General features: G+C 38.8%; 1 protein-coding gene across 1 annotated transcript; it reads left to right on the top strand.

Moving 5' to 3' along the window:
- Nucleotides 1-427: 427 nt before the first annotated feature.
- LOC149956016 (ABC transporter G family member 20-like) lies at nt 428-18,325 on the top strand. Its single transcript, XM_090166737.1, has 9 exons — nt 428-453; nt 765-966; nt 1,029-1,172; nt 4,914-5,261; nt 9,103-9,277; nt 9,626-9,741; nt 13,109-13,445; nt 13,797-13,883; nt 18,114-18,325. Exons 1-9 carry the CDS (start codon nt 428-430, stop codon nt 18,323-18,325), a joined length of 1,647 nt encoding a protein of 548 aa, XP_090022863.1.
- Nucleotides 18,326-24,848: the final 6,523 nt, after the last annotated feature.

Here is a 24,848-nt window from a genome sequence, read left to right on the forward strand (position 1 = left end):
TTGTGAAAACTTTAAACTGAAAGCCTGCTAAGACTAAGCAGCGTAGAACCTGGAACGTTGCGTAGAAAATCAGTAAACTTTAAACAGAAACCCATTGGAAATAAACTAGTCAGCTTGGAACAGATAACCGACCTACTTTGCTTAAAATTGTGAAAACTTTAAACTGAAAGCCTGCTAAGACTAAGCAGCGTAGAACCTGGAACGTTGCGTAGAAAATCAGTAAACTTTAAACAGAAACCCATTGGAAATAAACTAGTCAGCTTGGAACAGATAACCGACCTACTTTGCTTAAAATTGTGAAAACTTTAAACTGAAAGCCTGCTAAGACTAAGCAGTGTAGAACCTGGAACGTTGCGTAGAAAATCTGTAGACTTTAATCAGAAACCCATTGGAAATAATGTTAGATTTTGGTCAGTAACGTGCAAACATGGCATGTTTAACTGTGCAACTTCGGTATTTATGCAAATGTGGTATGTCATTTAATATTTTGAGGATATTTGGGCAAATTTGACTTTGAGCGAGTCAATTTAATATCCATGTAGCTATTTGGACAGAAACAAATTTGAATTCCTTCTGATAATTTTTTCTTCTCCAGGGAAAATAAAAGTAAAAGCCAATTCTTGATACTAAAGTAACAGTAAAATGTATTAATTTTCTTTTCTTTTATAGTGTGAGAAGAAGAAAATATTTTATACGTCCCAAATTGGTTCCCCTTTAAACCTTAGTTTCTAATAATTCTACCATTTTGATTTTAAATATTTCAGTGGTGGTCAAAAGCGAAGAGTGTCACTGGCCATTGCGTTATTGCACAGCCCACCCTTGTTGATCCTGGATGAGCCCACCGTCGGAGTGGACCCACTCTTACGCAAAGAAATCTGGTCGCACCTAGTCCATCTCACAAACACACAAAACTCCACAATAATTATCACTACTCATTACATCGAAGAAGCCAAAGACGCCAATATGGCAAGTTGCTGTCATATTTTACAGGCGCTTTTATACTTTTATATCGTTTCAAATAATTTTAGGTTAGTGCAATGAGAAATGGTCGAATACTCCAAGAGGCAGACCCAAAGGTCATTATGAAGACATTTGGTGAACACACTTTAGAAGAGTGCTTCTTGAAAATATGTCACCTTGACGCTCAAAACACGAAAACGAATTTGCAAATGGTGAGAAACTGTGACTACTTAGCAGCAGTGGCGATTTTCCCAAATTAGGCGCACGCCTAGGGCCTCATAAAATCTGGGGCCCCATTTCAACCCATTGATAGGAGCAGTGGCGGACTGGGTCGAATATTTTGGGCTGCCAGAAGACAAAGGGCCCCAGCTTTAACAACTATAACGCTATCATGCAGGGCCGTAACCAGGGGGGGGGGGTGGTCGGGCCGTGCCCACCCTGGACCGTATGGTTGTATGTACAATTTTTTGTTTATTTGTTTCCATTGCGTGCCCACCCTGAAATCAAATCCTGGTTACGGTGCTGCTATCATGTTTGACTGGCCCACTTCATGAACGGTCCGTGGGGCCCACCTGCCATCGGGCAGGTTCACTCTATGGCCAGTCCGCCTTTGGATAGGAGCTCCATTTTGGCCTACAATGAGAAACGTCTCTCGATTTCTTGATGTATAAATTTTATTGTTATTTTCGGCTTATGTAATCAAAATTGAAAAGTATCCTTCATACGTAATTTCTTGCTACTTACAGAAAACTCGATAAGTCCTTATTTCTAGACCTATTTAGAACTACTCTTACAGATTTTTGTCTGCTAGTTTCAGACTTTCAGTGCACCTGTAAGAGTTACTAATAGCCTTATTATTTGTTTAAATAATAGAGAGTTTAAGCAACGAGCTCTAGAAGTTTTAACAACAACGTCGGGAGTACCTCGTCGTTCGGGGAGAAACATTCTTTAAAATTGGATAAGTGTGGTTTCAGACTTCAGTTTGCTGGCTGACGCAAGCAAGTAGGTTTGCCATCGAATTTTAAGACATTGCACACCTTTCGCTAACCCAAGGTACACGAAGAATTAAAAACACCTCGTTTGAACCATACTAAAACAGGCGTTATGTATGGGTATGAGTCTAGTCGAAATACAATCATTTGTTTTTTCGTGTGCCCGGGTGTACCGCAAATATATATAAGACGAATTTGGCGAAATAAGTACGAGTTTGTTTACTCGTACCATTGTATTGGGAATAGTACCGCTAGAATGACAATTTCAATCTGCCTCCCGCGAAACAATTTAAAAAAAATTGAGAACTTCATCATTTGTCGGTGGCGCCGTCCGCTGTTAGCGGCGGGAACTATATACTATACAATTGAATTAGTAGTGCAAATGTACTTTGAAAGAGATAGATGGCGCCAGGCCCTAAATGGGTTAGAGTGTGCAATAACTGGTGGCGTTACCGGGGAGTCGGGGTCCGGCTCTTGTAACCCATAAGGGCGGTGGCGCACTGGGAGATGTTAGCTCTGATCAAATGGTCCTATCTCCACCTCCGACTTCGGTCAGGTTTGGGCTGGATACTGAACTTCGGTTCAGGCTAACGGAGAGGGTCCAGGCAAACTGGCCGCCTCGGCGGATTGGGTAGCCTGCTGTGGGACGGCGAGCCTCCATATGCGGGCACGGCGGTCCTGTTTCCCGGCCTTTCGGGGCCCACCGGGATCTCCGGCGCCAGCTGTGCCGGGTTACTTGGGCTGCTGTGTGCTCGTCGTTCCCCTTTAGGAGCTCTTTCCAAAGGGTTTGGCTCCTTACCTTCATAGGTAGGGTGTCGGCTGGAGTTGCTATAGCATCCATTCTAAATCCCACTGCTGTGTGCGAAGTGGGGATTGGTCCACCCATTGCTGCACCTTCTGCTGGGTTGAGTGGCTTGCGTCAAAGGTGAGACCATCAGTAGTGGGGTTCTGTTACCCATGCTGGATTTGTCACCTGTCTGGGCTTGGGGACGCTGGCGTAGGGCACTATGATGATAGGCCTCCGGTGGTATGGTCTTTGTTACTAGGTACACCGGGCTATAAATTCTGACACACCCGTATAATGATAGAGTTGACGGCTGAGTGCAGTGCACCGACTCGAAATTTCAGAATTTGTTTCGCGAAACCACGACTCCCGAATGTCATTCTAGCGGTACTATTCCCAATTCAATGACTCGTACTTATTTCGCCAAATTCTTGCTAATTGTACAAGACCTATACGTATTTTAATTCAAACAAGTGTTTACGCTCTTTAACAAGTATGCTGCTAGATAAATAATAAGTTGTCATAACTCGGTCTCGATTTGTTGGGTTGGAAAATTATAATTATCAGTATTTTTATTTAAATACTATAAATACATGACAACGTCCCATAATGGCGTCATATTGAAGTTGTTTAATATTCGACTCCGAAGTACAAACGGGAAAAGTAAAACGTCTAAAATGTGCATGTGAATTCCGATGACCGACGTTGTTGTTCAAACTTCTAGTTCTAGAGTTTTTCTGCTTACCTCTGTAAAGCTATGCTTTCTGTTAAGTACTTATCACGAAATAATCAAACCAATTTTTTATTAAACATTTAAAGAACAATAATTAAAACACCAAACTCTAAGCCTGGGTCAGGGTGACATTCAAAATGTCTGAGAAGGCTCATATAGTAATAATAGTAAATTACTATCTTCGAAACATGTCCTTTAAAGGGCAACGCAAGTGGTCATGCAGGGGGGGAACTATGTTTTCTTCAACAAGCCGTAAGTAGGTTTTCCAAGGATGATTTTATACAGCGCGAAAGCCTTATTCTCCTTGGTGTAGCCACGTGGCGCAATTTCGCTCTCAATCGCGAATTTTTCGATTTTCTTCGCTGAGTTAGCTCGCAATCAACGAACCCAGGAATTTAGGCCTAGCTTAATTTATTTATTAAGGAGAAAAGAACTGGGTTAGTTTCCGAGAGTTGGAATAAAATTATTTGTGAATTGAATATTTTTAATAATGGAAGTTGAAACATTAGGCCTTGGACGCGGTAAATCTCTGCCGCTAGCCTCACATTGGATTAAGAAAATTCAACACCACACACACTCCTATATCCCGTCTCCCTTAACAATTTCCCTATCATTATACCCCGACAGAATATTTATCTTTTTTTATTACATTTAATTTGTAGAAGTTTAGGATCCGATTTGTCGGTAAGCACGGAGACTTCACTTTCCTGGGCCATTTTAGCGACTAAAGAATGCGTGGATTTTGCGTAAAAACCGCGAGAGGCGCATTTATACAAAATAAATTCGGCAAATATGGTTCTGCTTTTTTTACAGAGGGAAAGGCTATTTCAGATAGCGCATGCGCAGTCGTTCTTTTTATCTATAAGATAATTTACCCCCTGCATGGTCACTTGCGTTGCCCTTTAAGTAACGCATCGGGAGAGCTCTCTTTTTCTGCTTTCAAAAGAACGAAAACCTACTTACGAAATTCTATTGCGCAGGAAAGACTTGCAAAATATAGCTATTTTGCATATTGAATTAGCCGAAAGGAGAAATGTAACTTTAACGATGAAATTGATACATTCGTAAAATTAAAATGTAGAAAGAAAGTACAAAGTATTAGTAAACAATTTATTGATTGATATTAAGTTCTTTTGTTCAACACATTTTCTCCTTTTTGTATTAAAAATATCTAACTTCAGCTTTTAATTTTATTAATTTATTTTGTTTAAACACGGTCCCCAAAATCACACTGCGCCTACGGACCGCAAGTGGTATAAACACGACCCTGCTTAGCAGAATTAAGATAGACTTGCCAGAGTAACATTACACTGTGAATATTGTAAAATTGTGTAGAAACCTGCTTCAGATTATGCATGACGAACTACTAAAAATGATTAAAAGATTGCGTTGAAAAGCAGAGTCATTAAACTGTCTATAAATATAATTTAATTTATTTTTTCAGACAGCAAAAAACGGATTAACGATCACGTTAAACGGAATTGTTAAGAAACAGACCAGTGATGTGGCAGGGATGAAAGGACGGGTGGGAAAGATAAATGCTAAAGAACCGTACTTTATGTTCAGAATGATGATTTTGTGCGCCAGAAATATCCTTTTATTCAAGAGGAATATAACGGAACTACTTTTTCAACTAGTCGCCCCTATTGTCACACTCAGTTTCTTTTGTGCCTTCGTGGGAAGTCAACTCCGCGATATTCCAATCTCGATCGTGAACGAAGACAGTGCCATCACGCGGAACGGTTTGGGCGAAACGTTTCTCAATCATTTGGACCGGAGTTCCGTGTATATTGTAAGTGTTAAAGTTCTTTCGGTCATAAACCAAGAAAGCTTTAGTAGGTCTCACAGCTACCATTTAAAAAAAAACGGTAGATGTGGCTCAAAATTAAAGTGCACCACAATTTGCTCAGTCTCGAACTGTACTGTTCAATGAGCTTCGCTTATTCGAGAGTAACTTCTTGTTGGCAGATAGTTAACTTTACTTGGTCCTTTCAAAATATTTTTTCCGGCAACAAATTGTGCGAAATTGCGTAGATAAAATTGTGTTTTTTTTTTTGAAAATTAAGTTATAAAATTTTGGCATAATAAAGTAGGAAAACGTCAAATAGAATATTATTAAATACTCAGAATATATAACTTATGTATTTGTTATGGCGCCATCTGCGGCATAATTTCAAAATTAAATACTATCAAGACTGTATTAATTATTTATATTGAGAAAGAACGAAGATGTGTAGACGATTTTTTTTATTTATTTTCCCAATATAGCTCACGATCTCACATTATTCTCCAAATCCAGCTCACGGTCTTCCATTATTCTCCCAATCCAGCTCACGGTCTCCCATTATTCTCCCAATCCAGCTCACGGTCTCCCATTATTTTCCCAATAGAGCTCACGGTCTCCCATTATTATCACAATCCAGCTCACGGTCTCCCATTATTATCCCAATCCAGCTCACGGTCTTCCATTATTCTCCCAATCCAGCTCACGGTCTCCCATTATTTTCCCAATAGAGCTCACGGTCTCCCATTATTATCACAATCCAGCTCACGGTCTCCCATTATTATCCCAATCCAGCTCACGGTCTTCCATTATTCTCCCAATCCAGCTCACGGTCTCCCATTTTTCTCCGAATCCAGCTCACGGTCTCCCATTATTATCACAATCCAGCTCACGGTCTCCCATTATTTTCCCAATCCAGCTCACGATCTCCCATTATTCTCCCAATCCAGCTCACGGTCTTCCATTATTCTCCCAATCCAGCTCACGGTCTCCCATTATTTTCCCAATAGAGCTCACGGTCTCCCATTATTATCACAATCCAGCTCACGGTCTCCCATTATTATCCCAATCCAGCTCACGGTCTTCCATTATTCTCCCAATCCAGCTCACGGTCTCCCATTTTTCTCCGAATCCAGCTCACGGTCTCCCATTATTATCACAATCCAGCTCACGGTCTCCCATTATTTTCCCAATCCAGCTCACGATCTCCCATTATTCTCCCAATCCAGCTCACGGTCTCCCATTATTATCCTAATCTAGCTCACGGTCTCCCATTATTTTCCCAATATAGCTCACGGTCTCCCATTATTCTACCAATACAGCTCACGTTATCCCATTATTTTCCCAATAGAGCTCACGGTCTCCCATTATTATCCCAATCCAGCTCACGGTCTCCCATTATTATCCCAATCCAGCTCACGGTCTTCCGTTATTCTCCCAATCCAGCTCACGGTCTCCCATTTTTCTCCGAATCCAGCTCACGGTCTCCCATTATTATCACAATCCAGCTCACGGTCTCCCATTATTTTCCCAATCCAGCTCACGATCTCCCATTATTCTCCCAATCCAGCTCACGGTCTCCCATTATTATCACAATCCAGCTCACGGTCTCCCATTATTATCCCAATCCAGCTCACGGTCTTCCATTATTCTCCCAATCCAGCTCACGGTCTCCCATTTTTCTCCGAATCCAGCTCACAGTCTCCCATTATTATCACAATCCAGCTCACGGTCTCCCATTATTATCCCAATCCAGCTCACGGTCTTCCATTATTCTCCCAATCCAGCTCACGGTCTCCCATTTTTCTCCGAATCCAGCTCACGGTCTCCCATTATTATCACAATCCAGCTCACGGTCTCCCATTATTTTCCCAATCCAGCTCACGATCTCCCATTATTCTCCCAATCCAGCTCACGGTCTCCCATTATTTTCCCAATCCAGCTCACGATCTCCCATTATTCTCCCAATCCAGCTCACGGTCTCCCATTATTATCCTAATCTAGCTCACGGTCTCCCATTATTTTCCCAATATAGCTCACGGTCTCCCATTATTCTACCAATACAGCTCACGTTCTCCCATTATTTTCCCAATAGAGCTCACGGTCTCCCATTATTATCCCAATCCAGCTCACGGTCTCCCATTATTATCCCAATCCAGCTCACGGTCTTCCATTATTCTCCCAATCCAGCTCACGGTCTCCCATTTTTCTCCGAATCCAGCTCACGGTCTCCCATTATTATCACAATCCAGCTCACGGTCTCCCATTATTTTCCCAATCCAGCTCACGATCTCCCATTATTCTCCCAATCCAGCTCACGGTCTCCCATTATTATCCTAATCTAGCTCACGGTCTCCCATTATTTTCCCAATATAGCTCACGGTCTCCCATTATTCTACCAATACAGCTCACGTTCTCCCATTATTTTCCCAATAGAGCTCACGGTCTCCCATTATTATCCTAATCTAGCTCACGGTCTCCCATTATTTTCCCAATATAGCTCACGGTCTCCCATTATTCTCCCAATCCAGCTCACGGTCTCCCATTATTATCCTAATCTAGCTCACGGTCTCCCATTATTTTCCCAATATAGCTCACGGTCTCCCATTATTCTACCAATACAGCTCACGTTCTCCCATTATTTTCCCAATAGAGCTCACGGTCTCCCATTATTATCCCAATCCAGCTCACGGTCTCCCATTATTATCACAATCCAGCTCACGGTCTCCCATTATTATCCCAATCCAGCTCACGGTCTTCCATTATTCTCCCAATCCAGCTCACGGTCTCCCATTATTATCCTAATCTAGCTCACGGTCTCCCATTATTTTCCCAATATAGCTCACGTTCTCCCATTATTTTCCCAATAGAGCTCACGGTCTCCCATTATTATCCCAATCCAGCTCACGGTCTCCCATTATTATCCCAATCCAGCTCACGGTCTCCCATTATTCTCCCAATCCAGCTCACGGTCTTCCATTATTCTCCCAATCCAGCTCACGGTCTCCCATTTTTCTCCGAATCCAGCTCACGGTCTCCCATTATTATCACAATCCAGCTCACGGTCTCCCATTATTTTCCCAATCCAGCTCACGATCTCCCATTATTCTCCCAATCCAGCTCACGGTCTCCCATTATTATCCTAATCTAGCTCACGGTCTCCCATTATTTTCCCAATATAGCTCACGGTCTCCCATTATTCTACCAATACAGCTCACGTTCTCCCATTATTTTCCCAATATAGCTCACGGTCTCCCATTATTATCCCAATCCAGCTCACGGTCTCCCATTATTATCACAATCCAGCTCACGGTCTCCCATTATTATCCCAATCCAGCTCACGGTCTTCCATTATTCTCCCAATCCAGCTCACGGTCTCCCATTATTATCCTAATCTAGCTCACGGTCTCCCATTATTTTCCCAATATAGCTCACGGTCTCCCATTATTCTACCAATACAGCTCACGTTCTCCCATTATTTTCCCAATACAGCTCACGGTCTCCCATTATTATCCCAATCCAGCTCACGGTCTCCCATTATTATCCCAATCCAGCTCAGGTCTTCCATTATTCTCACAATCCAGCTCACGGTCTCTCATTATTCTCCCAATCCAGCTCACGGTTTCCCATTAAATATCATTGAAATCGACCCCGTATCGCATTGGTTCCCTAAAGCTTACGTCTTCCGAAGTGTTTTTATCACACGCGGTTGACATTTTGCTCGCCCGTCTCCTGCCAGGGAAAGTAGACCATGGTGTCCCCGGATTGTCTACACATATAAATTCTCAAGAAGTTTAAATAAATGTATTTTTTATGCCATGCTTTAACTTTAATCGCATAATGTTTGTAGAAAAATGCCAATTTCCCAGACGCCTACGATTCTGTGAAATACGGCGATTCGTGGGTTTTCCTTCACATCCGAGAGAACTTCACGGATTGCTTTAAGCGGAAGTTGGAAGACGGATTGGACGTCGACGAAAAAACCGTGAATTGCAGCTCCATTTCCGGCTATTACGACCTCTCCAGTAAGAAGTGCATTTATAGTTGGCTTTGACCCAACCTAAATCAACTTAGAATAAACCAATAATTTAGAAATTATAAATTTAACAAGTAGATCATTCAAGCGATTGAAAAGTCTATTTCGGATTAAGTGTTTAGAAGGTAGTTGACCTATTATATGAAAAACCGTGAGATTTTCAGTGTTAATAGTATTGTTTACAAATTCAATTTAGTTCAATTTGCGTTTGGTTCAAAGCAGAGTTTGAACTTTAGTAATATCAAAGGAATCTCCGAGGTTTCAAAGGGCATCTTATTTTGGTAGACGCCCTTAATGGTTGCATTTGGACATAATTTGAAATCTTTATGAATTTCAGATCAGCAAATATTCTACACCCTTTTTCGGTCATTCTCAAAGTCGTACCAGTCGTTCTTCGAAGAGTTCTTGGTATCCATCAACAAATCCAGATTGATTGCCCGGTTTCCTTTGGATGTAAGTCATCATGTAGCTATGTTTTAATTTTTTTATACATTATTTTCTAATAAACAATTACTGCTTCTCACAGGCCCGTCTTAAAACCTTTTGTGGCCCTAGGCTAAATTTTTTCTTAAGACCTTTGCGATCGCCAACGGTCAGCCTTTGTATGTCCGTTGTCTAAATTCAACTACACAATAACCAACCAAAACTTTTAATTTCAAAAGTATAACATAGGCCTACTGAAGTCTGAAAATAAGATTTTTACTGACAGTGACTCGCTGTTACGTTTTAGATATTGTAGGTACCGTATGACGTAACTAAAATATACATAATATTAAATGAGCATAAATAATATTTAACCAACTTAACCCTTATCCCTAGAGTAGAAGCTGTATGGCGGGCTTTTCCGGGCCCCAAACCTGGTTGGGGGCCCTGGGCTGTAGCCCATTTAGCCCATGCCTCAATATGCGACTCAAATTAAGGAGCAATTTAAAATTTTTATTTAAAAGTAAATTTGGTTTCATCCCTACCATATTGTTGTTGATTTAATTTAATTTTGGTTTAAGGGATTACCTTAGACAGTGGCTCGATTTGCTCTGACCAGATTTTTTTCTTAAAAACTATTTGAGGTATAATTTAGAAATATTCAGGGTATGCGTATTTAGTTGGGAACGCTTTAAATTGTAAATTTCAGAAAACTCGAATAGGTTTTCACGTTTTTTTAAATTTCTATTTTGGCCGATAGGTGCTAGGGAACAATTTTCAATGAGAAACTTGTAGAGTATACCTGAAAACCTTCAAATAACGTTTGTTCGATCCAGTGGCGGATACAGAAAAAACTCAAAGACATATTGAGCTATGGGTGTAATAACAAATCATCGAGTCACGTGCAAAGCTTAAGAAAACTTTATTCAAGACAAGAACTACAATCCATCGAATGAAAACACACATACAAGACAAAAGTAACAATTTGGCGCGGAGCCATCCCCGTCAAGGGAGGGGGGGGGGGGGGCAACCTCCATATGTATCCGCCATTGGTTCGATCACAAATTAACAATTTTTCACTTAGATAATGAGGTCAGCAAAAATAAACAGGTTCACCATAGCAGGCCAAAGGGTTTATTTTACAAAACTTAGTTAAATTAATTGTTTTTGAGAATAACATGTCAACAAACAAGTGCTCAAGAGGAAGATAAGCTGGTCTAATTAGACCTAATAAATTTACAAAACATGTTTCTTCTTAGTTGATTTGTACAAAGGTTTAATTAAGTTTTGGTATTTAAACAAAAATAACCCAAAACGAAGCGCAGTCTTACAAGTTTCCAAAGTTCAACAATGCCTTTGTATGCCGCTGAACAACGCTCTTTTATGGTCGAATTATTTTTGGGTGAACCCCTCGAAACGCTCGTAGGGTATGTCAACTTTTCAGTATGCGGTATCCTGACAGATTTCCTAATCACAACACCGTTCTCGGAGCTGTTCGAGATTTCCAGAACTATGGAGATGTCAATCCAAGATGCCGAGGAGCTGGTCGTCAAAACATCGACGAAGAGCTAGTTTTAGCGTACTTCGCGGCATATCCTCAAGCAAGCGTTAGAAGTGCAAACGCAGAGTTGGGTTTGCCTGCAGAATCCGCATTGGGAGTATCCCTCACGAGCACAACTTCCATCCTTATCGAGCTCTTCATGACGGAGATATGGTTCGTAGGTTTGACTTTTGTAACTGGTTAATCAACATGGTGAACGAAACCCTGGATTTTTTAATCTGCTCTTGGTGACCAATACATGTGGAGTTATGTGAATCCACGATGGGGCTTTCCCCACCACCACTAACAACAACTTTTTCGCTTAAACGTGTGGGTCTGGTCGGAGATCGAGTCATCGGCCCATTTTTTCAGCCAAACCGTCAAAATGGGCAAAGCTACGTGAGTTTGTTACAGAATGAAATCGCGGGCGCATTAGAAGAAATTCCTTTGGCCAACTACGGACGACTCTGGTACCAACATGACGGTTCGCCTCCACAAAAGCACTTGTTTATCTTTCCCTCATTTATTTGTACCAAAAAAATGGCTAACTTATCGTACATAGATCTTAAAAGAAATTGATTTGAAAATCTTCATCGGTTCATTGTGTAATTTGGCGCGTGCTTGCTCGGAAGGGATAATCTTATTGGCTAAGACAAATGCAGATAAATATTGCTAAGCCCACGTGATTCTATTTTATTATCAGAATAAATAATTACACGTGCGACAAAAAAATGGGCGATATCATCGAGATTCACGCGTTTTTAATTTAAAAACCCTTCCTTTTGACGGTTTTTATTTTGGAGCGAATAATTTCTTTTAGCGTCTATTGACATGTTATTCTCATAAACAATTAATTTAACTAAGACTGCTATAGCGAACCGGTTTTTTTGCTGACCTCATTATCTAAGTGAAAAAGTGTTCGTTTATGATCGAACAAACGTTTTTTGTAGGTTTTCTAGTATGCTCTACAACTTTCTCATTGAAACATTTTCCCTAGCACCTATCGGTCGAAACGTATTCAAGTTTTCTGCAGTTTACAAATTAAAGCTTTCCCAACTAAATACGCATACCCTGAAAATTTCCAAATTATATCTCAAATAGTTATTAAGAAAAAAGCCTGGTCGGAGCATATCGAGCCACCCTGTATATTCGGGCCTCAATTTCAACCTTTGAGAATGACGTAAGCTTCAATTGCCCTCATCGGAGGGGCCCGCCATTCGTACAAATCCCGTACACGCTAGAGAAAAATGTTTTTATAAATCTTGAAATCCAACTGAAAATCAATTCCAAAATCTCGACATCAGCCTAAAAACCGAAATCGACACGAAAATCGAAACGGTAATCACAAAATCAGTTAAGAGTAGAATCACGACCCAGGGGCGTGATTCTACTCTTATCGTTAGGAGTTAACGAAAGAATATTCTCGTTGCCTCCATTGAAATTATATTAGCTAACGAAAAATTATTTTCGTTAAGTAGCTAACGATAAGAGTAGAATCACGCCCCTGATATCTGATATTCAAAATCCCGTACGGTACTTTTGAAAATGTCAAACCCCTCGTCTCATCACTTGAGCTCGTGATGAAAACTTTACGTTTTCGGTACAAATTTAGTCAGTGTTACGCATTATTTCTTAAAACGTGGAATATTTACATTCTAACGACTCTAAAACGGGACCAAAATTTTTTTATTTTTCTATATAAATGAAAATGGATAATTATCGTTTACTAGATTAAGTGGAAAAACCCTAAATTGCGAGATCGTTGTTAAACCAATTTAAAGATTTAGCAGGCGCTAATTATAAAATATCACAAAACTGTAGTCAAGATTGCATATGTTGATGTTTATTTGCTTACAGATGTCTTCGGAGATTTTCGGGTCTCATGACAGGAATGCGGGAGACGCCATGATTCCAGGAGTCATGATGATACTTATTAACTGTTTTGCGTCCGGATTGTGCGTCTTCAAACTTCTCAACGAACGGAAAAGTGGCGTACTCGAAAGAATTCAAATGTGCGGCGTCACGAAAACGGATACTCTTCTATCTGTTTACGCTACGGAGATGCTGAAAATCATTGCCGGAACAATTTCAATGATAATTTTCATTTTCTATATCTTCCAAGTGCCTCAAAAGGGCTCTGTCGTTCTTCTTGCCGTCCTTACGATCTTTCAAGGACTGCAAGGAACTGCATTTGGTGAGACATTTATTTAACTATTTAAATGTTAAAGTACTTTAAGCAGCGTTTCCCGATTGAAGTTTGCGAAAGAAAATCAAATATTTTTTTACAGAAATAAACAAAAACGTTTGATCATAACTATCATTTAAAGGGATAATTGAGTGTTTTGAAGGTTGTACAAAATAGATAAGGTTTCCCTGACTAAATTTATTTGGAAACGGTACCTTTAAGTGATATTCCAACTTGGTGGACAGAGGATGGTAGAACGAGACAATGCTATTGTTGGTAGATAATTGTAGGAAGAGAAAAGAAGGAAGAAAATGTCTCGTGGAACCATAAAATGTTTTAAATTTTTTTTTATTTCTTTAGGGCTTTTAATGTCAAACTTATTTGACAGTTCAGGGGCTGGTATCTTTGTCATTTTGGCATTCATGACTGTTAACTTCATCGCGTGCGGTGAGTTTTGTTATCCTTATCATTTCATGTCACTGACTGTTTAGATTGGTAAATTTAAGTAAACCATAAATAGTACAACATTTTCGAAATAAAATTAATTTATTCTTGAAATCTTAAAAGAGGTTTGAACAAAACATCAAGTGTCACGCGATCGTTTTCTAAAGCTTTTTTTCTGCGATAGTTTCTACTTCGGAGTCGAATACTTCGCTGCAAGTCTTTATGACACTTATGGTGGGGTGGTGGAGTTATTAGCACGTTCACCGCGCAGCAAGAGAAGCCGGGTTCGATCACAGCATGGGGCACTGGGTAAAAACTCGGAACAACTCCTGTTTTGAGTTTTCAAGTTCTCTCCTCACTGGTTAAAGAGTTTTTCGGTTTTCCTTCCATAAAAACTTGTTGAGGTTAACGGTAATAGTTAGTGTAGGGAGCTGCGGGCTCGCCTGGCATGAAGGGCTTGTCACCACCCTCCTACGCATTGTAACCAGTATTAATGGCATTAAAAGCCACTTGATGACTTGGGCCTAAGGTGGTTGCTTGTGTATATTAGCCTAGCTAATTATTATTAGAAACGTTTGAAGAACACCTTATGAAAGAAAAGTAACTAAATAAGAGCCTCTGACAGCTATTAATCACAAGGTACTTTTAATGTTTATCAAATGCAAAGTTGGATACATGAGATGCGCTCTATGTGTTCTACAGGGGTTCTTTTATAACACCTGTAGAAGGAGATCGTAACCAAAATTGGAGCATCTGTAATGACTAAAGAACAACTGACATCTATGAAACATCAAAGAACATACAGGGTCTTTTTTTTTGCTCGGAAAAGTGTTTTTTTTCAAAAACTATTTATAGTACCGATTTCAAATTTGGAAGGTCAATTCTCTATACCGGGGGACATCAGTTTGAGAAATTTGAGCGTTTTCCGTAATGTTTTTCACCAATTTTGAAAAATTATTTTTCGACCACTAGGTGCGAGATAAAAAATTTCTATTATAAAGTTGTAGGCCGTCATCGAAAACCCTTAAAAATTGTTCACTCGACGAAAAACAATTTATTTATCAGTGAAAATTCGAGCTTGAAAAATTTACAAGTTGGTGAAGCCAAATTACGATTGTTTGAAACGATAATTGAAACCGAATTACCTAATCCAGTTGAAACTTTGGTTAAAAAAACGACCGGATTTAAAAAACACGAGGCTATAGGTCAATCCTAAACATGCATTGGGTATTTAAAGAAAAACTTTGGGAGATTATTATCAGTGTTTGATAATATTTCGAACAATGCCTCGTTATTCAGTAGCTGAGCGTACCGAGATAGTTGCCATTTACTATGGAGAAGCAGCGCAAAACCTTAGAAGAGTGACTGAAATCTTCGCAGAAAGACATCCAAATGGAGCACCATCTGTAAATACAGTAAGACGAGCAATTCACGATTTCAATCAATTTGGTAACTTGCAACCTAGGTTTCGCGGATTGGGTCAACCGGATTTAGACTTCGAGAACAATGTACTCGCGTACTTTGTGGCATATCCTCGTCACAGTTGCGCTAACGCCGCTGCTGATTTGGGTTGTTCTGCAAATCGTGTGTGGAAAATTCTTCGTAAGGATCGCTATCACCCATAAAGAGCTACGCTCCACCAAGGACTAATTGACGGAGACCATCAAAGACGTTATGAATTTAGCAACTGGTTACTAAATGCTGTCCAAGAAGATAGACAATTTTTGCGCCATGTTTTGTTCTCCGACGAAGCGTCATTTTCTAGAGATGGGCCCTTTAATCATCAAAACAGCCATCTTTGGTCTGACATCAACCCACATTGGGGTTTTGAATATCATCACCAGGTTCAATTTGAACGGGTCAATGTTTGGGTTGGACTTGCTGGAAACCGTTTGATTGGTCCCTTTTTCCTGCCGACGAACCTCAACGGCCAAAGGTATTTACATTTTCTACAGAACGAACTGAGTGACGCAATCGACGACCTTCCATTGGCTGAAAGACGTCAGTTGTGGTTTCAGCAAGATGGCGCCCCTCCGCATTTTTCCCGGCAAGTAACTGAGCACCTCAACAACGAGTTTCCTGAAAGGTGGATAGGGAGAAATGGTCCAGTGCATTGGCCAGCAAGGTCACCTGACCTAACACCGCTGGATTATTTTTTCTGGGGATTCGTTAAAGCAAAGGTATACGCCACGCCCATTGAAACTAGGGAGGAACTCATTAGACGAATAATCAGTGCTTGCCGAGACGTCACACCAGAAATGGTAGAGAAAGCGTTTGAGAACTTAATTGTCCGCGCACAAACCTGTGTTGCAGCCAATGGTGATATTATTGAAAATGTTTTGTAAAAATTTATGTGAATAAAATATCTGCATTTAAAAACCAAACGTGTACATTTTTTCAAGTGTGAAAACTCTACTACGTTTGTATTAGACTTGTTCCCTATTCAATTATCGTTTCAAACAATCGTAATTTGGCTTCACCAACTTGTAAATTTTTCAAGCTCGAATTTTCACTGATAAATAAGTTGTTTTTCGTCGAGTGAACAATTTTTAAGGGTTTTCGATGACGGCCTACAACTTTATAATAGAAATTTTTTATCTCGCACCTAGTGGTCGAAAAATAATTTTTCAAAATTGGTGAAAAACATTACCGAAAACGCTCAAATTTCTCAAACTGATGTCCCCCGGTATAGAGAATTGACCTTCCAAATTTGAAATCGGTACTATGAATAGTTTTTGAAAAAAAACACTTTTCCGAGCAAAAAAAAGACCCTGTATAGAAAACACTAACTAAAAGGAAACATCAAAATGCGAATTCCATTTCCTCGCGCTTAGCTTCCTGCGCAATGAGGGCGGATATTTGACCTCAGTGCCAAACAAAATCTATATAGAGTCTCTTGGCAGAAGAAATCTTAAGAAATAAGCAGAAACCTAAAACTTCGAAGTTTAAGTCGATTTATCATTGACTTAAAATCAAACTATGAGAAAAATTAATTAATTCATATAAAAATGTTATAGTACCTCCAAAATAGACTGAATTATTTCAAACAACTAAGGAACTTAAATTGTTTTTGAAACATATCAGTTACAAGTTTCATTCAAATTCTGTCTGTTCATTTACGAAAACCACAATGTTATGTACCATATCACATAGTTAAAAATATAAAAATATTTATGGGCCATATCACAAAGTGTATAATAGCCATCAGTTTCATGACGACAGTTGACATATTTTTGTTTACTTTATGGTCAAAGGAATAAAGAAATTGTTCAACAACGTATTACATAGTGTTGCCATAAGCAAAGTCAAAGCTAACTTGGTCATTTCCGTTAAGTGTTACTTCCAACTCGCAAGAACTAAATATAGCATTTCTAGAAAAAGTATCTCAACCTTGAACACTTGGCTTTAGAAATTTAGGGCCAATATAAGAATAGAAATTGCAAAATTACCAAAGAAAAGAATAACCCGTTGAAACGGAAAAAACGTTTCACTATTGAACACTGAATTAAAAAAATCCACAAAATCCTCTTATTTTCAACGAAGTTCATTTTCAATTGTTTAAGTTTATCAGTTAAAAATACAAGTATAAACATTTTAACGGAGGAAACATGAATTTAAAAATTAGCAGTTTATTTAAAACTATCGTTAGCTTTCGACCCGATACCTGAAAATGATATGGCAGACCATATTTGGAAATCTAGGAAAAAATTAACACCACGTGATCAATTTTAATGATCCAAAAATTTTATATAAGGAATCAAATTATTTTAAAAGAACATTTATTGAAGGTGTTCACATAAACGATATTGGTAGTTTTAATCTAGATGAGGGGAGTATAACAGCGAAACTGTGGGTGGTGTTTGATAAAAACTCTTGTATCCGACTTGTAGAAATTAATTTGTTGCAATTGTTTTCATTTTTTAACTTGTATGTGTTTATTTATTTATTTTATTCTAAACGTTACATATACCGGTAACGTTGCATTGTTTCATTTTGTTTGACAAAGACCCGCGGGTCGAAAGCTAAGGATAGTTTTAAATAAACTGTTAATTTTTAAATCCATGTGTTTCCTCAGTTAAAAATTTTTAAACTTATAATTTCTCCATGGATCTTTTCAAAAATTTAATATTTAAAAATACAACAATTTCTACGCTAGTTAGCTTTTAATATTTTAACGTATATTCGAGAATTTATGGAATGTTATATTGAATTTTTTTCCATTTTTCTCCAAAGGTATAATATGGCCACTGGAAGCTATGCCCAGAATTTTGAAAATAATTTCGTACGTGATTCCTATGACGATGCCAAACGAAGCCTTCAAGGGCATCATGTTCAAAGGAATAGGATTGGAAAGTTTAACCGTCTGGTTGGGTTTCGTGTCCACATTTTCTTGGTTCTTTTTGTACCTTGGACTATCTTTCCTAACTATTAAACATCTAAAATGAACAAAGTTCCGAAAAATATTTCCTTCCTTATATTTAAAATTAAATTCAAGTTACTTCATATCAAAACTAATTAAGTAATTAATTAAAGGTTTCCTTTTTATGAATAAAAAATAAAAAATATGTAACTATCAATTTGCCAGTATAAAAAGTGGTCTATCCTTTCAGTAGAATAATCCATTTTAGCTGAAATTCATATAATTTAAACGATTCCCCTTTTAAACAGAGTTGGGCAAAACTCGGAGTGAATTTTGGTGAGTGATTTTCCCCCCACACTTTTCTCACTCCACTCCCTAATGAAAAACTCTACTCTTACTTGTGGAGTTTTCACTTTTTCGACAATCGCCGAGTGAGCTCGCGAGAAAAAAGTGAGGGTGGTCAAGGTCAGCTCTTTCACGATTATCAATTTTCAAGACTATTAAAAGAAGGCGGGAAATTCCAATTTAAATTTAAATTAATGACTTTACTGGAGTACGTGGTCTATTAACGGGAAGGGAGGCTAAAATATACAATTGGAACGAATTCAAATTTCCAGTTTTCCACAAAGAATATGAGTGAAATTAGTGACCTTGACTAATCTCAATCTTTGAGGAAGAGTGAACTTGGCGAGTGTCGAAAAGTGAATGTCGGAATGAGTGAAGATTTCTATTTAGATCCACTCTCACTCTTGAGGGAGAGTGAATCTCTAAAAATCACAAGTGATTTTGCCCATATCTGCTTTTAAAGCACCTAATGGTAATAATAATGATACAGATAATTTCAAGTAATCCAAAGTGGTAAAAATGCTACATTATTTTATCCTGTCACCGAATGTAAGCTAAGATGAATAAAATGAAAAGTAAACATACATCAAACTCGTTATTTTATATCCATAGCTGCAGGGCCGTGATTTGCCTACATGAAGGACCCCTAGCATAAGTTTATTTTCAGTTCTGTCAATGATATTTGACCCGATGCAGATTGACGAAAAATAACCCAAATTATGAAATTAAATTAAAAAACAGGATCTGTAATATTTATCGGGTCAAAGATAATTTTTCTAATCGGAACCATTCGCCTACCCCTAATGGTTCTCGAGATAAAATTGAATGGTTTAAACTATTTCAACATAAATTGTTATGTGGAACACTTTTCTAATTGGAACCAAGTTTCCATCTTTAATGGTTCTCGATATATTTAATGACCTTGAAGACATGGCTCAATTGTCATTAAACAGACTCGAAGCGCGCGAAACAGACTCGAAGCGCGCGAAATTGACTCGAAGCGCGCGAAATACACTCGAAGCGCGCGAAACAGAATCGAAGCGCGCGAAACAGACTCGACACCCGCGAAACAGGGGGCCTATTCTTTTGTCGGTTACGACATAACGATTCCGCCTTATCACTTCGCCATACTGACATTCGAGATAACGACATTCGCTTGGAACCTTATTCTTGTCCCCCTGTCGCTATCAGAAATGTCGTAAAAACGAAAATACCGCCAGGCGATTTGTGACGTCAACATCCGGTGACGCGCCCCTCTAATCGTCCAATAAGAATCACGCTTATTTATTTCTGTCGGCTGCTGTATTATTTTTGCGTTTGTTTACGTTTTCGCAGTTGTCATTTTTGTTCTTCGTGGCTTCGTTGGTAGTTTTTTTTAAAAATAACAATGAGTCGTACGTCTAAAGTGACAAATGAGCAAAAGGTCATTATGGTTCAGTTTATGGAGAGCAATGAACGGTTTGTTTCTCGTAAATTTCACGCGGTTTTCACAAATGATGCGTATACCGCTATGTGGCTTAGGCTAGGGGAGAAGCTTAATGCTTGTGGAGGGGGTGCCTCAAATGATGTTAAGCAGTGGAAGAAGGTAAGTTTCAAGTGTAGCAAATATGTTTACTTTTATTAGATAAATTAATATTTCAGACGATGACGGATTGGAAGTCCTCTACTAGGAGTAAAGCCCTAAAGATAAAAAAGCAATAGAAGAAAGTGTCAAAAATCCTGGGCAACTTTCAGAACTAGAAGAGCGCCTATTCAATGTAATTGGGCTCGGAGGGACCTATGTCCACCCTGAGGTCGAAGAAGGAGGGTTTGGGCTGGATTTGATTGAACAAATGGATGCTGCATTAGCTGCCATTTCTAGTAGCCCTGCAGTTTCATCGATAATGGCCCCTCCATATTCAATCCCTTCCGCACGTGCATCTCCTTCTGGACGTAATTCTCAAGGAACATTTCGAACTCCCCCACCCCGTAGATCCCCAAGGCTTAACACCCCTATTGCCGCTAGTCAGCAATTCCCACAAAGTTCCCACCATTCCCTAGGAGAAAATCCTGTGAGGTCAGCTGCACAGAGTAAGTATAATTAACTATGGTTCAATTATTTAAACGAGATTGCTGTATATTTTGATTACAGGGCGTAACCAACAGAGGCAGCAACGGCTGCGTGCCACTGGGCCATATGAGAGAGCCCAACAAATGTTTGAGAAGATAAATAAAAATCTCGAAAACCAAAATGCACTGATGGAAAATCAACTTGAGGTTTGGAATCATCTGGCCGAATCTCAAAGGAAGATTTCTAAAGCAGAATCTGAGAAGGCAAAGGCAGCCAAATGTCAAGCATTGGCTTTGCAATCAATAGCTGCAACACTCAAGAAAGTATATGGGGACAACGAAGGCGATAGTGATGATTCTAAGTGATTAGGCAGTTAGATTTAAAAAAGGCCCTTTTAAGGTGGAAGTTAGTGATTTTGTGTTTCTGGGGAAAAATATGAGATGGCGCTGAAACACGTCTCTTGCTGGTGTTGCCGGAAAATATTTTTATTTTAATTTCACGTGATTTGCTTTTATTCATTGTACTGTTAAAGTTGAGTGCGGCGCGCGCATTACCACTTCAAAGGAGTTCGTGCGTAAAGTGCGCGAGTCCTTCTATATTAGGAAGCGCGCGATCTAAGGAAAAACGCTTTTATATATGGCTGCATTTTAATTTCGGGTTTTGACGTCACGATAGTCATCGGTGAGACACCGAAGTCACCGAAATAATAGTCGGTTTTTCCGATGACTGACGTCATTACTGACGTAAAACTACTATTAATGCTACGCTATTTTAAAAAACACCGATGACTGAATAAAAGCGTTCAGCAACTTACGACGTCATTATGACGAAAAAGCTCATCGGTGGAAAATATAAATCCACCGGTTTTTTCCCGTTGACTGTTTCTGAACGTACCCAATGTATCTAGTTCGTATAGGTGTTTCTTTAATATACGGGAGGTCATGTGATAATGTTTGGTCTACGTCACTGTATACAGGGTCTTTTTTTTTGCTCGGAAAAGTGTTTTTTTTCAAAAACTATTTATAGTACCGATTTCAAATTTGGAAGGTCAATTCTCTATACCGGGGGACATCAGTTTGAGAAATTTGAGCGTTTTCGGTAATGTTTTTCACCAATTTTGAAAAATTATTTTTCGACCACTAGGTGCGAGATAAAAAATTTCTATTATAAAGTTGTAGGCCGTCATCGAAAACCCTTAAAAATTGTTCACTCGACGAAAAACAACTTATTTATCAGTGAAAATTCGAGCTTGAAAAATTTACAAGTTGGTGAAGCCAAATTACGATTAATTGAAACGATAATTGAAAAGGGAACAAGTCTAATACAAACGTAGTAGAGTTTTCACACTTGAAAAAATGTACACGTTTGGTTTTTAAATGCAGATATTTTATTCACATAAATTTTTACAAAACATTTTCAATAATATCACCATTGGCTGCAACACAGGTTTGTGCGCGGACAATTAAGTTCTCAAACGCTTTCTCTACCATTTCTGGTGTGACGTCTCGGCAAGCACTGATTATTCGTCTAATGAGTTCCTCCCTAGTTTCAATGGGCGTGGCGTATACCTTTGCTTTAACGAATCCCCAGAAAAAATAATCCAGCGGTGTTAGGTCAGGTGACCTTGCTGGCCAATGCACTGGACCATTTCTCCCTATCCACCTTTCAGGAAACTCGTTGTTGAGGTGCTCAGTTACTTGCCGGGAAAAATGCGGAGGGGCGCCATCTTGCTGAAACCACAACTGACGTCTTTCAGCCAATGGAAGGTCGTCGATTGCGTCACTCAGTTCGTTCTGTAGAAAATGTAAATACCTTTGGCCGTTGAGGTTCGTCGGCAGGAAAAAGGGACCAATCAAACGGTTTCCAACAAGTCCAACCCAAACATTGACCCGTTCAAATTGAACCTGGTGATGATATTCAAAACCCCAATGTGGGTTGATGTCAGACCAAAGATGGCTGTTTTGATGATTAAAGGGCCCATTTCTAGAAAATGACGCTTCGTCGGAGAACAAAACATGGCGCAAAAATTGTCTATCTTCTTGGACAGCATTTAGTAACCAGTTGCTAAATTCATAACGTCTTTGATGGTCTCCGTCAATTAGTCCTTGGTGGAGCGTAGCTCTGTATGGGTGATAGCGATTCTTACGAAGAATTTTCCACACACGATTTGCAGAACAACCCAAACCAGCAGCGGCGTAAGCGCAACTGTGACGAGGATATGCCACAAAGTACGCGAGTACATTGTTCTCGAAGTCTAAATCCGGTTGACCCAATCCGCGAAACCTAGGTTGCAAGTTACCAAATTGATTGAAATCGTGAATTGCTCGTCTTACTGTATTTACAGATGGTGCTCCATTTGGATGTCTTTCTGCGAAGATTTCAGTCACTCTTCTAAGGTTTTGCGCTGCTTCTCCATAGTAAATGGCAACTATCTCGGTACGCTCAGCTACTGAATAACGAGGCATTGTTCGAAATATTATCAAACACTGATAATAATCTCCCAAAGTTTTCCTTTAAATACCCAATGCATGTTTAGGATTGACCTATAGCCTCGTGTTTTTTAAATCCGGTCGTTTTTTTAACCAAAGTTTCAACTGGATTAGGTAATTCGGTTTCAATTATCGTTTCAAACAATCGTAATTTGGCTTCACCAACTTGTAAATTTTTCAAGCTCGAATTTTCACTGATAAATAAATTGTTTTTCGTCGAGTGAACAATTTTTAAGGGTTTTCGATGACGGCCTACAACTTTATAATAGAAATTTTTTATCTCGCACCTAGTGGTCGAAAAATAATTTTTCAAAATTGGTGAAAAACATTACCGAAAACGCTCAAATTTCTCAAACTGATGTCCCCCGGTATAGAGAATTGACCTTCCAAATTTGAAATCGGTACTATAAATAGTTTTTGAAAAAAAACACTTTTCCGAGCAAAAAAAAAAAGACCCTGTATAACTATTGTAGTTAGTGAGGGCGCGCTGCTTTCACGAGCTCACGACAGACTTCGGCATTCGAAGAGCACGTGCAAATCACTCGCGTTGTAAAAATATTTTATTTTGGCCTACTTGTATTAATTTTATTTTATGGAAACACCCAATATGTTATAGAAATAGCTATTTACAATCACGATGATAAAAAAAAGAGTGTTTATCAGTTGTATGGGCTTGAACGACAGAGACGGAACAGAGAGAGAGGGGTGAGTTGGGGATTATAAATAGACCAAAAATTCTGAAAATACTTTATATTGTTTATACAGTTGGCGAAAAATTAAAAATCATCCATTTTCTTTTGTTTAGCTTGTAGGCCTATAATGTTTTTAGAACTACAGGTATTTTTTTTCTAATTGTGTATTTCTTTGTCAAGGTTTGAAATTTAATATTGAATCATGTCTTTCATGTAGGATCGACATTGTAAGAAAAAGATATTTTTTAAAAATCATTTAGCTTGTAATTTTGTCTGTTTTCGGAGCAAATGCTAAGTTACGCAAGAATTTACGTAACAAAATCTGACACATACTATACACAGTGATTGAAATAACAAACTATAAGGTTAGATACTCATTCGATCAGGATAGCCAGTAGAACGGTATAAAAGTATTTACAGTGACAATTATATTATTAAAAATAATATTTGCATTATTATATTATATTAATATATTTTTATTATTATTATTTTTGTACCGTATAATTTAAAGTATTAAAGGTTATTTACTATTATCTAAAAAAAAATATATATTTGCATTGAGGCGAGACGTTTATTCGCGCTACTTTTTCTTTGGTTGTTTATTCTTTGGTGCGCTAATGCTTTTTAATTTAATTTTATTTTGGGGAACCGTTTTTCCTGGTACGACTGAGGACTCTCAATTGCGCATCGATCTCGTAAATCTTGGGTCAGCTAATTCTGGAAGAATACAGCGTTCGAAATAGAATTTTAGTTTTCCAAACACCTTACTCCAGAATGCGGGGTCTGGGTAAATTCGTTCAGTTACAGAGCCTAGTGGCGTCCAAATTAGAAAGTCGCAGTAACTCCTTTTGGTTATGTATAGTTGACCTTGAATTTGATAGTAGTAGTCGTGGTTACGCTTTAGGATCAAACCGTCGCCAACCAACTTTGAACAAAAATTCTTCAATTTTTCGGAAGCTTCGATTGGATGTATATATCTCGCTGAATAGGGACATTTAATTTCCAATAATCCATCCGTTCCGATTAATCCAT

The sequence above is a fragment of the Leiobunum rupestre genome, chromosome 2, assembly GCF_980474605.1.
Source record: "Leiobunum rupestre chromosome 2, qqLeiRupe1.1.hap1, whole genome shotgun sequence".
NCBI classification, from domain to species: Eukaryota; Metazoa; Arthropoda; class Arachnida; order Opiliones; family Sclerosomatidae; genus Leiobunum; species Leiobunum rupestre.

Coding starts and splice junctions, on each gene's coding strand:
- LOC149956016 (XM_090166737.1), top strand. CDS start 428: ATGGCATGTTTAACTGTGCAACTTCG. Junction 454..764: donor TGTTTAACTGTGCAACTTCG/GTATTTATGCAA, acceptor TAAATATTTCAG/TGGTGGTCAAAAGCGAAGAG. Junction 9,278..9,625: donor CGGCTATTACGACCTCTCCA/GTAAGAAGTGCA, acceptor TATGAATTTCAG/ATCAGCAAATATTCTACACC.